At 49.4% G+C, this 18,736-nt stretch overlaps 1 protein-coding gene across 1 annotated transcript in view; it reads left to right on the top strand.

The window, feature by feature from the left end:
• The window catches only part of C11H12orf43 (chromosome 11 C12orf43 homolog), a 79,250-nt gene extending 61,144 nt beyond the window's left edge, over window positions 1–18,106 (top strand). The window contains 6 exon segments of the mRNA XM_085636092.1: window positions 2,378–2,426; window positions 2,831–2,929; window positions 13,090–13,160; window positions 16,078–16,168; window positions 17,594–17,923; window positions 17,925–18,106. Of these exon segments, the coding sequence (XP_085492218.1) occupies window positions 2,378–2,426; window positions 2,831–2,929; window positions 13,090–13,160; window positions 16,078–16,168; window positions 17,594–17,923; window positions 17,925–17,958 (674 nt within the window). The 3' untranslated portion in view covers window positions 17,959–18,106.
• The last annotated feature ends 630 nt before the right edge of the window (window positions 18,107–18,736 follow it).

The following is an 18,736-nucleotide window of genomic DNA, read 5'->3' on the forward strand; positions in this document are numbered from 1 at the left end:
GCAGAGAGCGCTGGGTCATTTCCCTCTGTGGTTGTGGAGAGGTGTGGGCCCCCGCGGCAGTGGAGTGCGTGGAGCTCTTCACGTTTCCTTTTGTGCCAGGTATATTTGAGCACCTGGCGTGTGCTCGTGATGCAGTTCCGTACGTGGTGAGCGGTCTCCATTTTAAGCTCGCGCCGCTGCCGGAAGCCAGGCAGAGGCTAAGCCTGGTTGTGGGCGGGGCCAGCAGTGAAAGGGAGCCGCGGCGGAGACTGCTAGACAAGAAGCCGCAGGAAGCATTGCCCAGCAACCTAGCCGTTAACGGAAGCCAGGCAAGAGGAAAGGGGCTCGTGGCCAAGCCTTTATTGAGGGCAGGGCCACCTTTCGAGAGGAAAGTCCACTGGAGACTTTGCTCCGGGTCCTGTCCCTGCCTTGCAGGAAGGAAGGAGAGCCACGTTGACGGAGACCTTGCTCCGTGTAAGCACGAAGAGAGAGTCGTCGCTTTGGTGCCCCAAGGCCCGGTGAGGAACTGCAGTAGTAGTGAGTCTCTGGGCTCCCGCAGTTGCACTGCGCGGTCACGGGCAGCTGCATTTGAGGCCCTGTTGTTACGGAGGCTGCTGCTCCTCAGTTTCAGATGGAAGCATAGAGGCCCCAATCGGAAGTGATAGCCGGGTAGTAGCTGGGCAGATGGTCCAGTAGCCTAAGAGGCCGGAGCACCGTTACTGCATAACAAGGTGGCAGAGGTGGCCCCTTGGGGGGTGCCTGACTTGGCTTTGTGATCCCCGCACTAAGGGGGATATATGTCTGCATGAGGCTAAGGTGAGCTGGAGGTGCTCACAATAGGTGGATTATGGCAAGTGTGTACTAAGGTGCACGGATGATTATGAAACTTGCATAAGGTGCTATGCTGAGTACTGCTACCTAATGCTTTTGCCTAATGTATACCCTCTGAAAGTGGGTACGTTGGTGCACTGATGCACGGGCATATATGTGAGTATGATCTAATGTGTTTTATGGATAATACAAAGGCTATTTTGTGTGTGTGTGTCAGTGTGTCAGTGTGTGTGTGTCAGTGTGAGTGTGTCTGCGTGTGTCTGCGTGTGTGTGTGTGTGTGTGTGTGTGTGTGTGTGTGTGTGAGTTTGTCACAAACTCTTTACACATTGCCTCTGCGATACCAAGTGGGTGAGCAGGGGTTATCTTAAGTGTTAACTCCTTTGACCTGATGGTGGTTTCTGCCTGGCTTAGGCGCATGCCCTAGCCAACCAGAAATCTCATTTCTAACACTCCCCAATTGTGGTTGGGCCCCACAGAACGCCGGCGCCTCCAGCAGCACCCCAGAGCAGACTGCCTTGGCGACCAACAGGCCTCACCTCTCCACAGTTTCGGCTCCTCAGGCCCATCGCTCCCTCCAGGGGCTCCTCGGGGACTATTAACAAACCAGCAGCACCGCGGACAAATCTCAACATGACCTGCTGATCCTCTTTTATGGTGCTCAGGCCGCCACCGGTCACTGCTCCCTGAGAAAAATGGCGCCATGGGCCAGATGAATATTCCGGCTCTCAGGGGTATCAGTTGCGCCGGACCAGCATGTTCGTGATGGCTTTTTGGATCACCACCACAGCCCAGCTTGACCCGGGTTGGATGGCCCTGGGGAGTTGCGGAGAAAGACCGATTCGCTGCTGGTTGAGAGGAGCTCTTCACAGAGCGACCATCATGCTTGCCAGTAATCAGTTTTGGCCTGCAGCTTATCTTTTCCTCCAGTGTGTACTAAGTAAGAGTTGTGATGGACAGGCGTGAGACATTCAATTAAAGAACCAGTGAGCTGTGCTATATACTGCAGAGCAAGCTGCACCAATTCACCCTCCGCTGCATCAGTTCAGAATATGGTGGATGTGGTACTTTTTGAAATTGGCAACCTTGAAATTTGACAGTGGCTAAATAGAGGTTGATATTGCCTTTCAGTTCCAATCTTGACAACTTGTATGACCACTGGGTAAAAATGACTATATTATGGTGGGTTACGTGGAAGGCAACAACATGTTGGTGACTGTGTTGCGGTGAAGGTGAAGTCATTTACAAAAGTGGTTGCTGCCAGCTTTGACTTGTCTGTCTAGGGCAAGGCAGGCCTCCCAGCAGCGCTGTTGCCTGATAGTAGGGGCATCACATCTTACTATCAAGTGTTGAAGTTCTCCAGGAGGTCAGCGTTCCTTTTGTTTATTACTCATCATTTTATTTCTTTATCATCTGGAAAGCAGATCTTCATGTGTTGTTATATTCGGTACTTATCACATGTACACTAGGATTTGCTTTGTGGAGGAAACCATGTTTATCATCTGTGTCTCTGTAATCTTATCCTATGGTGTGCTCACTTTTAATTTCTTTATTTCTTTTCCTTTTCAGCCCCTGTAAAGGATGGTTCCACTTGCAGTCTCGCACAGCCTAGCACTAGGTGAGTACAGACCACTGAATAAGTACTACAGGCTTTTGCACTAGGTGAGAGGTTTTGCTGTAGGCTTTTATAACATATTATAGCGATTAAACTGTCCACTATTTAGGTCTCAAAGAAGGGATATTGGTGGTAGTTAGTTTTGAGGAGCTGCTGACTATGAAGTCTGTGGTCTACCAAAGAAGGAAAAAGATTACCTTTACGCTAGCGCTGTTGATCGTGCAGCCCACCTTCCCAAGGCTCCAGCTATAGATAACAGTGGCATAAAGGGTGGGCTATCCTCTCCCATCATTTAAGGTTTGACTTGGCATGTGTTGTTGTATGTACTAGTCCAGATGAGAAGTAGGTGAGAGGACCAAACTTTTGATGCATCTGTCCGACTGTGAAATTATCCCATCTCTTGACAGATTTAAGGCCGACGAGCATGAGCAGGATGGCAACGAGCTCCAGACCACACCCGAGTTCCGAGCACACGTGGCCAAGAAACTGGGTGCCATGCTAGACAGGTAACGCCTGCCATGTGTGGAGAGCACTGTTGGCTCACTTTTACGCGCAAATGTTCCTGACAATATAGGCGCAATCACAGTCTTGCACTGCACTAATCTCCACTTATGTTTAAGGTTCTGTCAAGCTGTCATACTGCAAGTTGTATCTTTGTACATTGAGGCATCAATTGAATGTTGTGCAGTGCTGTGCTTGTCATCAAATGGCCCTTAATGGAGAATGAGGTCTGATGAGATGGAGGGGAGACGACCGAGTACATGAGGTGGAGCACTGTAGAGGGCAGTCTGCGAGCACAAGATTGTTCAGGGATGTACCTATCAGTAGTGTTACAGTTGGACGGGCACAGGAACCCAGGAGTGCGAGGGGCCCTCTGCACCCCAGTTATAGCTGTTTTCTACTACCAAACTATGGACTTCGGGCCCCTTGCCCTTTCTTGAATTATGGCCTCGGGCTGCTTAGCTTTGCCACTGAGGATGCTGTATCTGTATGTGTAAGAGGAGTGGGAAGGATTGATAATTGTGGTGAGAACCCAAGGGCTGATTCACAAAAGTAAAGTTACACTGCCTATCTTTCTATGTGCCGAGTTGACTCGGCAGTCGTAAAGATACTACTCATAAAATTCCTTTGTGAATTGCAAAATATCATAAACTTGAACAAGTGTGTAAGTTTGGCTTTGTGAATCGGGCCCCAAGTGTACATGTATGAATGTAGAGGTGAGAGTATAACTAAAGGAGGAGTTGAAGAGGTCAGTGTTTGAGTGGGGAGGAGGCTTGGAGAAGGCACACAGTGTGTGTCTTGAAAATGTGGAGAGAGCACAGTCTGTGATTAGGAGGAGGTGAGGAGTTGGAGGCACAGGGAGGAATGTGTGAACACTGTTTTTCGGATAGCTAACACTTTCTTCCATTCTGCTTCTCAGAAGTCCCGAGCTACGTCCCTGTTCCAACCTTTGCGTAAAGACGCAAAGGCTGTCTGGACACCCTCACCAATGCTGTGTGTATATGAATAACCTCTTTTGTACCCAGACCCACGACAGGATGGACTCCAGCTTCCCCTGAACACCCCCCCCCCCTTTGTTTTTCTCCTATCACTCAGTTCTGTTTCCTTACAATTCTGTTTCAGATGTTTTTTATGCATGCATCCTAGACTCATGGTGGTCTACCATCTGACTTTTGGCTTAGTCAGTTTTCTGATTATTTCCATCCACTCCTGGACCTTACATCGGTTCTTGTGGACCCTAATCTGGGGTTCCTTCACCAGCATCCACTCTACAAAGTCCTTCTCCCAAGCCTCCCTCTTCCGGAGGTGTGTCCAGTGTATGGCTATGCAGCACTTTCATACATAGTGAGACAAAAATTGAGTATATCGAAGAAAACCTGACTTTAGGCAATTGGTTATTGATACAGCAAGAATTTGTTGTAATCCTTTGTCTATACTTTTTTTCTAGAGACCCCTCACCCACCAGGGCTGTCCCTAGGTGGCATGCTTCTTCACTGGGGTTCCTCTAAATCCTCTACGGATTGAGGTGTGCTGCGACTTGCGAATTACATAGGAGCACTTTTTACTGTAGACGATGGCTAGTTCAGTGATGTGGAGTGGAAAGGGAAAGAAAATCGAAAAATACCTCACTTGTTGGCCACTCTTTAATTCCTTCCACTAGTTAGTATGGTTAAAAATCAGGGGTCGTTTACTGAGAAGAAACCTGACCTTAATGAGTCTGGTTGTCTCAGTAATGTGTTTTTGTCAACATGTTTCAAGCTGTTCTCCTAATAGTCTTTCATTAGGACTCCACGGATTCTAGCCCCGTGTTTACCACTCCTATTGAATCCTGTAATAAGGACACAACCCATGCACACCTAATGCGCACTCTATACATACGGTTCTAGTGATTAATCTGTGTTTCTGTAGATGCTAAACCTCATTTGGGTTTGGAAATTAGTCCTAGCAGTCAGTGCTTAGTTCATAATTGTGGAGTGTTTCCCATGATGGGGGCCAGTTTTGTGACCATTCTAAAGGACTTTATTATATCTATAAAATCAGTGACCGTTTCGCCCCGTTTGGGGCAGTTACTGGTTTTGGCTTGGTATATTTTACTCCACTTCGAGGCTGTCAAATTGTTTCTATGAAAGAAATTTAATTGTACTAATTTGAATCTATTATTGCTCTAGTGTATTTGTTTTTTTACATGTAGACAATCCTTTTTCAATGCGGTTTCAATCAGCAGTTTGTGGATGAGCGTGTCCTGTTGCTTCCTTACTTTTAAGTATCCTCTAATCATCTGATTTCTAGAGGTTAGACTGTTAAGTTTGTTATCTGTCTTGCCACCATTATTTTCTTCGCATTACATGTTTGTGGGAAACTTGTTCAGGATTCTCTCACCACTCGTTAGTTTAGCGTATTGTAAAAATTGCCCGGTTCCCAACCTGAACCTTTTTTGTGCTTCTTCATATTTTGCACCTGGGTAAAGATCTCTGAGCCCTCCACAGCCTCCCTTCCACCAGTTCCTTGACACGTGTCTGCTAATATATTTTAATGGTAGCAGTGACGATATTGTGAGAAGTTGGCCTGGTATATGCTGACCACTAATTTAAAGTGGGCACCTTGTACCAGTCCAAACAACCCTTATTGATGATTAGGTTAAAGACAACCTTTATTGAAAGCTATCCTAGTGGTATCTATGGAGAGCAGCCTTCAGGCTAAGTCTCGAAGGAGTGTAAAGCAGCTTGTTTTACCAGATTAGAACCTCCTGAATGACCAAATGAAAAGAGAACCACACGAGATATATAAAATATATGTATTTATTACTCAACACTCTCTACTAACCTCTTTATGAGATTAGAGCACAAAGCACACAATATTAAATCACTAGAACGACAGTAAATAGCACAATACACAGTGGGCTGCAGGGAAACCATATACTAAGAAAGTGGTATAACAACCACGACTTAACTAGACACAGTGCCTAGAGCACGTAGAATTCCTGGGACCCCAAGGAACCACCCAAAGTAGTGTCACATGGACCCACGGAGGACAGGTTCAGTGTGTGAACACAGGCGCGAGCTCCGTACAATCCTATGGGAAAGTTGCGGTTGGAATTTTAAAGATTAAGGACATTTCGGAGAGGACTTTCAGCAAACCCTTTCAAACATAGAAGGTTCTAAGGCCAGCACCCTTGAGAGTATCGAGATACCCGTGTTACCTATACCAGAGGAGCCGGGTGCATAGGGGTCATGTGATGTTGGGAACCTTCGTCGTTTTCAAAGGCGTGATGCGGAAAAGTGCTGCTGCAGGGAAGATAAAAAGTGTTCGGTGGAATCAAAGCCTGGATCCGAGGTGAGAAGAACCTGAAAGCAGAGGGGACAGAGTCTGGGTCACTTCACAGTGACCAGGGGCACGATAGACGAATGCCCACTGATGTGTCGTGTGCTTCAGGTGAGAAGATGCGATGCTGGACTCCGCAGCCACAGCGACCAGGAGACGTAGACGATGACTAAAGTCCAGAGGTGAGCTGTCCCACGAAGGATGTTGAGTGCTTGGGGGTTGGGGGGGGGGTTTGTCAGTGTCCGGATTGAACACCAACAAGCCTGGGCAACTTCAACCCACGTGAGCAGAGTAAATAAGCTTCGGCGAGGACCAGCAAGGGCCTGGGGACTCTCCAAGCTATGAAGAGTCAGGATACGGCTGCGGCAACCAGGAAAGCCCACTGAAAGTCAAAGTTACCTTCACAGGGACCCACAGAACAACGGACCAGGGATCGCGAAGGGACGTCGAGCTGAATCACGAAATACCAGCCCACGGAACACTCGTGGAGTGTAGGCCGGAAATCTTTGGTGCAATTACTGCTCTGGGTCAGGACTAAAAGTAGCCTAAAACACAGCCTAAGGGTTCGCCGAAAAGCATATGCTGCTGCAAAAGTACACGGTGCACAGGGGTTCGGGTTGCACGGTCCCCACGAGGGATACTGGTCTCAGAATTCCTGAGAGGTCAGATCAACCTCAGGGACGCTCGGGAACCCACCTCCTGTGTTGCAGAAATCTTAGGAGTCCTCAGGAGGTCGGGAGATGCAAACCGGTCAGATGCGTTAAAGGTGCCTGCCTTGCAGGAGAGTAATTCCTTTACTCCAAGGGAGGTTCTTCAGTCATCCAACGTAGTGTAGATCGTCGAAGTACTTGGTTTCTGTAGCAGAGTTTAGTCCAGGTAAAATCTAAAGTCCTGTAGTCAGGTGTTCCTACTTTATACCCAAGGAAGGGGTGGGACAAACTCTGGGGACCCACCTATGGGAGGGTCAGGACAGAGGGATGGCTACACCCATGTCCTTTGTCCAGTTTCGCGCCAGATCGGGAGCAAATGGCTCCTGCTTTTGAGCTGGCCTATGCACAGGGGCACCAAATGTGCCCCCAGTGCAGACTTCAAAGCATTGTCAGAGTGCACCCACCCAGCCCCAATACACTAAATCCTGTCTGGGAGGTGGTCATACCTCCCTGTGACAGGAAACCTATTGACAAGCCTTCCCCTGCTCGAGCTTGGCTCAGCAGCAGGAGGGCAGACTCGTGTCTGTGACTGAAAGCATCCATTTTGTGATGCCCAGGTCAAGAAAACTGGTACCGGGTAGCCCGGCGTGTCACATATGTCCCTCTAGAAGGGTGGAATCATACCTCCCCACCAGTTACTGTATGACATGTTTCTAAGCAACCGTTTTAAAGTTAGCATTTACCGCAAGGTTATAATGCACTTCAATATATATGGTTGGCTGCATCACAAACAACCCCGGAAAATAGGTTCCGAAGGCTGTAGAGGGGCTCTGCTCATGCAGGTGCACCCTCTCACATAAAACCCAGCACCCTGCCTTCAGGATTGATAAGGCCTGTCATATGGGTGACTGATAGGTTTATATGTGCAGTGATTTAGAATAGATATAGTGAACCTATATCTAAGTAAGGGGTGCATGCACCACCTTACACAGGGCCCTTGACTTTGCCAAGTAGGTCGCTCCCTCCCGCTGAAGCTCCACCTGCGCTCTCTGAGTGTCTCTGTGCCCTTCTGCTCCTCTGTGCCCTGCTGCCCACTTGCCTTCAGTGCCCCGTACTTGTGTGCCTTTTGCTCCTCTGTGCCCCGCTGCCCGCTTGCCTTCTGTGCCCCGTTCTTGTGTGCCTTTTTGCTCCTCTGTGCCCCGCTGCCCGCTTGCCTTCTGTGTCCCGTTCTTGTGTGCCTTTTTGCTCCTCTGTGCCCCGCTGCCCACTTGCCTTCTGTGCCCCGTTCTTGTGTGCTTTTTGCTCCTCTGTGCCCCGCTGCCCATTTTGCCTTCTGTGCCCCCTGTTGTGCCTGCTCGTGCCGCTCCCGCCGCTGCATCCCCTGCGGCCCAGCCACCCCGTGCCCATTCGCTGCCCCTGCCTCCCGCCTCCCAGCTGCTCCTCCCTCCCACCTCCCCTTAAAATGGCGCCCGCTGCACGGTGAGAAGAGCGACCCTTGACCTTGCCAGGTAGGTCGCTCCCCCCCCCCCCCCCCCCCGCTGCAGCTCCACCTGCGCTCTCTGAGTGTCTCTGTGCCCTTCTGCTCCTCTGTGCCCCGTTGCCCACTTGCCTTCAGTGCCCCGTTCTTGTGTGCCTTTTGCTCCTCTGTGCCCCGCTGCCCACTTGCCTTCTGTGCCCCGTTCTTGTGTGCCTTTTTGCTCCTCTGTGCCCTGCTGCCCACTTGCCTTCTATGCCCTGTTCTTGTGTGCCTTTTTGCTCCTCTGTGCCCCGCTGCCCACTTGCCTTCTATGCCCCATTCTTGTGTGCCTTTTGCTCCTCTGTGCCCCACTGCCCACTTGCCGTCTGTGCCCCGTTCTTGTGTGCCTTTTTGCTCCTCTGTGCCCCGCTGCCCACTTGCCTTCTGTGCCCCGTTCTTGTGTGCCTTTTTGCTCCTCTGTGCCCCGCTGCCCATTTTGCCTTCTGTGCCCCCTGTTGTGCCTGCTCGCGCTGCTGCCGTTCCCGCCGCTGCATCCCCTGCGGCCCCGCCCCCCGCGACCCAGCTGCTCCTCCCTCCCACCTCCCTTTAAAATGGCGGCCACTGTGTGGCTGAAGGCAAGCCCGTCCGCGCCCAGCGCCAGAACCCCTGGCCCCCGCACCAGCCATGAAGACCGCCTCCGATACGACGCCAGCACCCTCATCGCTCTCAACCCAGGACGAACCCCCACCTGCTGCAGGGCCACCCCGAAGCGCACCCACGGTCCCTTCGCCTGCCAGAACTGCAGCTTCTCCTGCATCAAAGACGCAGAGACACCCGCCACGACAAAACACAACCAGCTCCGATGCATCCTGATCAACACCCGCTCCGCACGCAAACACACCGTCCAGCTCTGGGACCTACTCGACACCGCATCTCCAGACGTCGCCTTCCTGACCGAGACCTGGATGAACGAAGCCTCCTCTCCAGACATCGCCATAGTCATCCCCGACGGATACATGATCGCCCGCAGAGACCGCACCAACGGAGTCGGAGGAGGAATCGCCATCATCCACAAAAAGACCATCATGGTCTCAACAAACACAGACGACACTCTCAGCACCGCCGAACACATGCAGTTCCAGATCCACACGGACCCCAAGACCACCCTAAGAGGCACCCTCGTCTACAGCCCACCCGGACCCTGACCACAATTCTGCGACGCCATCGCCGACTTCATCAGCACGCAGGCACTGACCTCCACCGACTACATCCTCCTCGGAGACCTGAACTTCCATCTGGAGAACAACGACAGCAACTCCTCCACCCTGATAGACAACCTCGCCAACCTCTGACTGGAACAGCTCGTCACGTCGCCGACCCACATCGCCGGATACACGCTCTACGCCATCTTCTCCTCAAGCCCACACGTCTCCTTCAGCCACGTCTCCGAACCCACCTGGACCGACCACCACTGCATCCACTTCACCTTCCGGAAACCCGTCGCACATCACCGCACCCTACAGATCCCCCCGTCGCTGCTGGGGCAAAATCACCGAAGTACAAGTACAGTCAAACCTCGCACTCAACCCACCGACCAACCCCTCCAACCTAGACGATGGTGCGCGCACCCTTAGACGATGGATGGACGACTGCGCCAACACCTTAGCCCGCTGAAAAAACAAACCCTCCAAGACACCAGCAAGAGAGCCAACTGGTTCACCCCGGAACTCCTAGCGTCAAAGCGCACCTGCCGGAAGTTGTAAAACATATGGCATAGCGAGAAGTCGCCGCACAGCCCACAAAGACGCCATCCGCAACCATCACCATCTCATCAGGACCGCCAAGAGGCCCTCCTTCAAAGACCGTCTCGACAACAACGCAGACAATAGCAAGGAGCTCTTTAACATCGTGAAGGAACTCTCCAACCCCAACCCCAGCTCCAACGCCAACGACATCCCGCCGTCGCAAGCCCTGTGCGACTCCCTCGCCACCTTCTTCCACCGCAAGATCGCCAACATCCATGATAGCTTCAACCCCCGTACGACCCGAAAAGGCCCCAGCATGCCGGAACCACCACACCCCACCGACTACGACCCCCTGACAACCTGGGCCAACGTGAGCATTGAAGACACAATCAAGACCATGGGCACAATCCACTCTGGCTCGCCGTCTGACCCTTTTCCACACCACATCTTCAACAAAGCCGGCAGCTCCATCGCACCCCACCTACGCAACATCATCCACCTCTCCTTCAAGAACGCGACCTTCCTGGAAAGCTGGAAACACGCCGAGATCAACGCTCTACTGAAGAAACCCAAGGCGGACGCGAGCGAACTGAAAAACTTCCGGCCCATCTCCCTGCTTCCGTTCCCAGCTAAGGTCATCGAGAAGATAGTCAACATCCAGCTCACCCGCTACCTCGAAGACAACAGCATCCTGGACCCCTCCCAGTCAGGATTCTGCCGCAACCACAGCACCGAGGCCGCCCTCATCGCTGCCACAGACGACATCAGGGTCCTATCCTACTGGACAACGGCGAGACGGCGGCCCTCATCCTTCTGGACGTCTCTGCCGCCTTCGACACCATCTGCCACCGCACACTACGCACACGACTCCACGACGCAGGGATCCGAGACAAGGGTCTGGACTGGACCTCCTCCTTCCTCTCTGGCAGAACCCAGAGAGTCCGCCTTTCCCCGTTCCGATCCGAAGCCTCCGAGATAATTTGCGGCGTCCCGTAGGAATCCTCCCTCAGCCCGACGCTGTTCAACGTCTACATGGCGCCTCTCGCACGTATCGCCCGACATCACGACCTCAACATAATCTCCTACGCCGATGACACACAACTGATCTTCTCCCTCACCAAGGACCCCCTCACCACCAAATCCAACCTCCACCAGGGAATGAAGGCCGTCGCTTACTGGATGGAGGATAGCCGCCTTAAGCTGAACACAGACAAGACGGAGATCCTCATCCCCGGGCCCAATCCCTCAGCATGGGACGACTCCTGGTGGCCCGCGTCGCTGGGGACACCCCCCGCACCCACCAACCAAGCACGCAACCTGAGAGTCATCCTCGACTCGAAACTCACCATGACCAAACAAGTCAACGCTGTCTCCTCCACCAGCTTCAACACCCTCCGTATGCTCCGCAAGATCTACAGATGGATCCCGACAGACACAAGGAAAACAGTCACCCAGGCCCTAGTCAGCAGCAGACTCGACTACGGAAACGCCCTCTACGCCGGAGCCCCGACCAAGCTCATCAACAGACTGCAAAGAATCCAGAATGCCTCTGCACGCCTGATCCTCGACGTCCCGCGCCGCGACCACATCACCCCCCACCTGAGGAACCTGCACTGGCTCCCTGTCGACAGAAGAATCTCCTTCAAGCTCCTGATCCACGCACACAAGGCACTCCACAAGACCGGCCCAGCCTATCTCAACAGTCGACTCTCCTTCTACGTACCCAACAGGAAACTCCGCTCCGCAGACCTCTCCCTGGCTACCGTCCCACGCATCCGTAGAACCACAGCCGGAGGCAAATCCTTCTCCCACCGTGCCGCCAAGACCTGGAACACCCTCCCCCTCATCCTACGACAAACCGAAGACCTTCTAACCTTCAGGAGACAACTCAAGACCTGGCTGTTCGACCAGTAGCAACAGCACCCTCTTCTCCCCACCCTCAGCGCCTTGAAACTCTTGCGGGTATGTAGTGCGCGTTACAAATTATTTGATTGATTGATGCAGTAGCAGACTTGTGGTGTCAGTTTGAATGGTCTCTGAGGGGTGGCACAATACATGCTGCAGCCCCTGGGAGGCCTCTGAGGTACCTATGCCCTGGGTACATAGTATACCATATACTAGGTACCCCAGAATCCAATCTGGAGTGTACCTAAAGTACATGCAATTAATTTAGAGGCGAAAGCAGCTAGACTCTGGTCCTGGATAGCAGGATCCCAGTCAATCTAAGTCGAAAACAGTGATACATCAGGAAAACGTGGGGGTAACTATAAGAAGCAGACCCACTCTCCTACAGATATCTTCATCCCTGAGGTGTACAGTTGACTCCCCTTAAAGGAAAAATACTCTAACTCAATTATTGTGCATCTCTTACAGCCAGAAACACATTCCCTGGTTGTACACAGCCTGGCCTCGTCCTCTCATGTTGATAACTTCTCGTCTTCCCCTCTTCCAATGTCCTGATGTGAAGGAATCTTTCAACATCTTTTTCCTTTGTATATGAATGTGAAAGACCCCTGCATGGGCTGGTATTAGATACACATTATGTCTGGAAACTGTATGTAGCACCAGTAGTGCCACGAGTCAATAGTTCGAAAAACAATGCTGATGTTTTGAATAAGCCTATTAAAGGGTCAGGAGGAGGAGACCAAGTGGAACGATCTAGAGTCTCTTGGGGAAGGGTGATGGGGGTTTAATAAAATGTTGCATGTCAGAAAAGGGTGGTAGGATTAACAAGAAGGGGTCAGACTGAATGTGGGGAAAGGGCGCTAGGGTTATTAAGAAGCTGCAAGTCTGAACGCGGGGAAAGGGCAGTAGGGTTAATAAAAAGGGGGCAAGGGTGACCATGAGGAAAGGATGTTAGGATCATTAAGAATTTGCAAAGCTGAATGTTGCCAGTCCCATTGGCTAGACATGTCTCACTCCAGCACTTAATCTCAAACCAGGCAGTGCTTCAGTTTCTCCAGTTATTGATCAGTTATACTGTTCTCTTTCAGTTACATTTGTGTCTCAGATGCTGCAGTCCAGGCCTCAATTGTGAAGCAGGCTGCGGATGAAGAGGAGGATGGTGAGTATGATTGATCATGGACTAGGCAGAGTTTATCCTGAAATGTGGTACCAGTGCACCAGTTGACTCTTGGTGCCATTGGACTCCAGCAGTGACTCGTTAGTGTTTTAGGAGCTCAGTGGTGTGACCTTCTTCCGGTAGTGCGGAGTCAATGCTATAAGACTCTGGTCCACGACTCAACCAGTGTGAGTGCGAGCAATCAGTCAGTGCTGTAAGATTTGAGCAGTCACCATCAGGGCTGTTTTACCTCAGCATTGTCATCTTTCTGAGAGGCTTAGTCTGTACTGTTTTTAAATCCAGTGTCACAAGTAAGTGGCCACGTTGCACCATATCTGCAGCTCACCAGGTTTCCAGTCTTTGTCTTTCATTTTTCATAATCCTTGTTTTTATGTTTGTCCAGTTTTCTCTCAAGCGAGAATTGCAACCCCTGGAATTAATAAGGTTGTTAAATTAAAGCAAAGGAATAGAAACCTGGTGTCCTGCCAGCAGTGAGCGAAGTGGCAACCCAAAGTGCAACCTTCCTCCGGCAGTGTGAGCTTTTAGCAGCATATCCTTAACCGTGCCATCTAAATCCTATAGCTTTGTGATAGTGATTGCCTCCTTCAGGTGTTCCCAGTCAGTATAAAAGCGGAGATTTTTCACTGACAACAGTATTCATTGTGTGGGGTTGGAAAGAAAAATTTAGAACAATGACCGTCGCGGCTCACACAACACTCAGAAATAATTTATTGGTGCCTGGTGTTGAAGGTAGTTGACAGCTCCTACAGTATATAGCCAAGAAAGATAGCCAGGAAAGTGGATTCAAGACATTCTCATAAGATACGTGCACGTAGAGTGACTCTAAATGAAACATAATGGCTATCCAGAACATCTACAATTGATCGGTCTCTCGTAGACCTACTTTGGAGCCCCAGTATGGAAACTACTAGCTGTTCTACATCCAACGACTCCAAGAAACACGGACCTTTTACTGTGGGCTGGGCTCCTATTGGTTACTGTTTAAGAGGTCATGAATCACAACTTGGTTTAGTAATAGATAATTCTACTACTTTGGAGATGTCTTTACGGTTTGTGGTGTGTCTCTGAATATATTGTAGGATGAAAAGTGTGTGATAAAAAAATTCAAACTGAAAAAAAAGTGGCATGCATTTAGCTCAAAAGCCATCTGTTTGTAAACCCTGGCACCTGGTCAAAATGTACATCCTTTAAAAAAATGCATAATACAATTAACATTGTTTCTTAAAATAGTTTTACACATTTATCAAAGTATTTTATAACTAAAAGAAAAGCATTTAAGCATGTGAGCTAACTCACGTAAATTACCACAATGGTATTGCCTCTTTTTTTATATTGACTACAATAATTCTAAAAAGAATTTTAAAATGGAAGTGTAGCTTTCCATAGAAACAGATGAAACCTACAATTACTTTTTCGAATTATGTAGCATTGAAATTAGTGCGAACAAAGCAAAACCAAAGGGGATTATGGACGGAGTGTTGAACATTGCAAGCACTCACCCCCAGTCAACTGATCTGGGTTTAATCCATCATCATTCTTTAGCTCACTCCGCCACCTCCGTTCAGACATGGCCATATACAAATCAGTCTGACCCTGTGCCTCATGGGAACAGTCCAGCCTGAACTGCCAAGCCATATCTTCCCTAGACCGGAAACAAGCATCCTGGGACCGGTTTCTGGCTAATCAGCCGTCATCAGCCAGGCTAGCTTGAATCCAGTGGCAAAGTGAGCAAGGGACCTACGTCTGGGCATACCCTGCCAACTTAGGGCGATCCCCTTTAGTATCGCTTTGTTCATCCTTAGTTGTCGTGGGGCCCTTGCTCACTTTGCCACTGGATTCATGATAGCCTGGCTGATGCGGGTTATGAACCCGAAACCGGTCCCAGGATGCTTGTTTCCGGTCCAGGGAAGACATGGCTTGGCAGTTCGGGCTGGACTGTTCCCATGAGGCACAAGGTCAGACTGATTTGCATATGGCCATGTCTGAACTGGGGTGGTGGAGTGAGCTAAAGAATGATGATGGATTAAACCCAGATCAGTTGACTGGGGCTGAGTGTTTGATTTGCTTAAACGCTCCGTCCATCATCCCCTGTGGTATCGCATTGAAATTAGTATAATTTTCAAGTAAATGCTAGTTTTCATTTGTTTTTGCACAAATTTGGTCTACGTCTTGAAAGCATAACACAAGACACTGAGAAGCTTGTTGGCACAACAGAAGTTTCATCACAAAGAGCCCTTGCATAAGACGTGTACTTTCTTTTGATTTGTATTCCTTTGCTCATGTGTGTGTTTTAGCAACCCAGTTTGAGTATTGCGGACAATCCTCTGAGTTATATTCTATCATTAGGCTGATTAGTGTGCACATAGTTCGGTAATATCATGAACTACGTGCAGGTTGGTAATTAGGAGGATTCTCTTTTTGCTCGCCATGGGAGAGCTGATAACCTTTCTGGAAGAGAGTACATTTAGCACTTGCCTCACATGGTCTCCAGCAAACTGGTCTGAGGTTGGTGCTGATGAGAGCACAATCTTTAGTTTGAAACTGGAGCATGGTTAGCCAATGGAAGAGCTCGAAAATGTACACTTGTTGTCTTGTCTTTCTCAGTCAGAGAAGAATTTAAGTTCAAGCCTGAAGGGCCACAGAAGTTTGGTCTTTCCCCAGCTCTGTTGTCAGTTCTAAATGACTTGGACATTGTCCTGTTACACTAGAGTTCCCTGAGAGTACTATAGAAATCTGATGGTTCCCCTAGCTGAGCGCGTCCAGTAGCATGGTCCCATCGGAGTGTGTCTTCAGCAGTTTGGGCACCATCAGAGAGAGCACACCCTAGAGTACTTGATACGATTAAACGCTTTCTTATTTTTTTGTGAATTTTAAACTTGTGGCTGTTTTCTCTTCATAGGATTCCGCTTGTTCTTTTCATCTGTTCCTGGGTGCTCTGCGGATGTTGACCCTCCATCCCTTAGAAGGCGCCGGCAGCCGTCGAGTTCTGGGTGAGACGTGGGATCAGGGGCAGGAACAGTGTCATAAATTGTGCCTAGATGTCTTTGGGGTTATAGGGCTAGACTATTTTCCAAAGGTAACCCAAGTGTGTTTGTATAAAGCAAAAGAACGATGTTGCCTTAGGAGTTAGGTTTGAGGAATTTTGAGCTTGGTGTATTTGTCCGCATTGCAATTTTTGTGCCGCATCTGCAGTTCAGTCCGAGAATGTTTTCACCTTGCGACTAATCCGTCATACCACAGCTTGACATTCGATAAAAGTCGCAGAATCCCTGTCCCATTAATATTAATGAGGCAGGATTCAGTTGGGAAGCTCTTGCATAGACCTAGACATGAATGGTTGTAGGCCTGATGCCTCAGACAGCAGATCTCCATTGCTGCATTCCCATCCATAGTATGCCAACGTGGCTTCTCATGCCTCTTAAAAGGAAGGAGCTACATTTAAGAAGAAAAATGCCTCAATGTGAACGAATATTGAGTGGAATAATGCAATTTGTCTCATGCGCTGCTGCCTGCTCCCCTCGATGTCACTGTGTCAAATTCACAAAGCGTAAGTTGTCCGTCATGGACGGCTTCCATTTTACAAAGGGATACCACACCTTTTGATGTGTTGGTGTTCAGTCCATGGTTTGCAATGTCAGACTTCATTTGGCTTTTGAATTGAACCTTTGGCATTAAGACCGTATAGGTTTTATAATGAAAGTAATAAACAAACTTGATTTGTTTTACTGTTCTCCTCTGTTCATTGCCTGCTGTTTAATTAGGCCTACTGGATAACAAAACTGGTATCTTTCTACTAAATCTGATATCATTCTTCTAGATCCGATCTGTGATCCTTTATCAAAATCCAAATCATCATAAAATTACTCAAAACGAACTCCAAAGGCAACATTGGTCTTTTGCGTTATGTACTGTGCATAGCAATTTTGCACAATAAGAACCAGGTCCTGCAGAGAACAAAACATCCCTGACATGCTGGAGGCGCTGGTGCAGGGAATAATCCCGACAGAACGTTCCATAGAGGGAGATCCCTAGATGGCAAATGCAGGGTATTAATGCGAGAGAGAACAGACTTAGATGGCAAATGCAGAGTATTAATGAGAGAGAGAGAGAACAGAGTTCTGGGAGAGCATAAGATTACAAAGAGGTAAGGGGATAAGATAATCAATGAGGAGGTGTAAGGAAAAAAGGGTTGGGAAGGAATTAATGTGTGGACTGGGCATTATGAACTGATGCTAGAAGAGCCTGCGTAACTGGCAGGTGTTCCCTGAATTGGGGTTGGGCATATGACTAAACTGGGGCAGTGGTTGCCCAAAGCTGGGAATCCTAATGCTGCAGGGGTCCGCTTAGTAGGAATTCCAGAAAAATGTCTTCTGGGCTCTCTGACACATGCCTTCTCTTGCTGGCTCTCCCCGCAGTGATCAGGACAGTGATGAAGAGCTTCAGAGATGCCGAGAGGCAGCAGTATCCGGCACGGACATTTTAAAGCACAGTGCCATTCCCATCCCAGAGCAGGACTCGCATGATGCCGTGGGTGGGGAGTGCAGCAACGAGAATCCTGCCAAGAAAAAGAAAAAGAAGAAGAAGAAGAAGAAGGCCAAAGTTAATGGGACAAGTAGCACTGTGGATGAGCAGACATTTGCCAGAGAGCAGGAACAGCAAGTGTGCAATTCCCAGAACTGTGACACTTTGGACACAGTCAAACTTAAGAAGAAGAAAAAGAAAAAAAAGAAGAAGCTATTGGCTCCTATCTGAGGAAGGTCTGTCTTCTGATGGAGCCTGACTTGCCATAGTGATGGTGGCCTTAAATCTCACTTCAATTGTATCCACAGTTTCTAGCCAGCACTTTGCTTCCTTGTGTGGAAGGAGTGAGCGGTCCGATATAAATGTTGAATATATCCATCCTGCAAATACAACAGTGGGAGGTTGACAATTTCATGGTTAGACTTTTGGCTGGTGAAAGAAAGAGAATGGCAGGAGGACTGCATCTTGTGAAAGGCCAGTAGAACTAGAACTAGAACAAACAGCTGGATCAGACCAGCACTGCAGCTCTTCTGGCCTTCTAGGGTTACTGTGCAGTCTGGAAGTATCCTGTTGGCCCTAGAGGCCCGCCTCTCAGTGCATGTCACATTATGACCATTGTATTCCATTACTGCCTACTGGATGCTCCTTCTTTCTCTGATTTAACCCCTCCCGGCAAACGTAAAGTTTTTTCTAGTGGAAACATAATGACCTTTGTCTAGTGCGGTACCTGGAACCTCATCCTACAGAGCAGAGCATGCTGCACCCTTAAAGGTTTCCTCACTGAAGTACTCAGCAGAGAAAATCTATTTTTGTGTTCCAGTCTTTGCAATTAGTACAGATTGTGACTAATTTTCTCCTGCTGAAAGGCAGTCGGCATGTTTCCACCACTCAGACTTGCACTGAACCACACCAGGGAGCACCGACTCATCCCTTCAGTAGTAGGCCTCCCTCTCCCCACACTGGGGTGTCCTCCTATCTTTGTTCCCATCGTCAAGCTTTCATTTGGGAAGTGACAACCAACCTTTCTGACGCACCCT

Source organism: Triturus cristatus, chromosome 11, assembly GCF_964204655.1.
Source record: "Triturus cristatus chromosome 11, aTriCri1.1, whole genome shotgun sequence".
NCBI classification, from domain to species: Eukaryota; Metazoa; Chordata; class Amphibia; order Caudata; family Salamandridae; genus Triturus; species Triturus cristatus.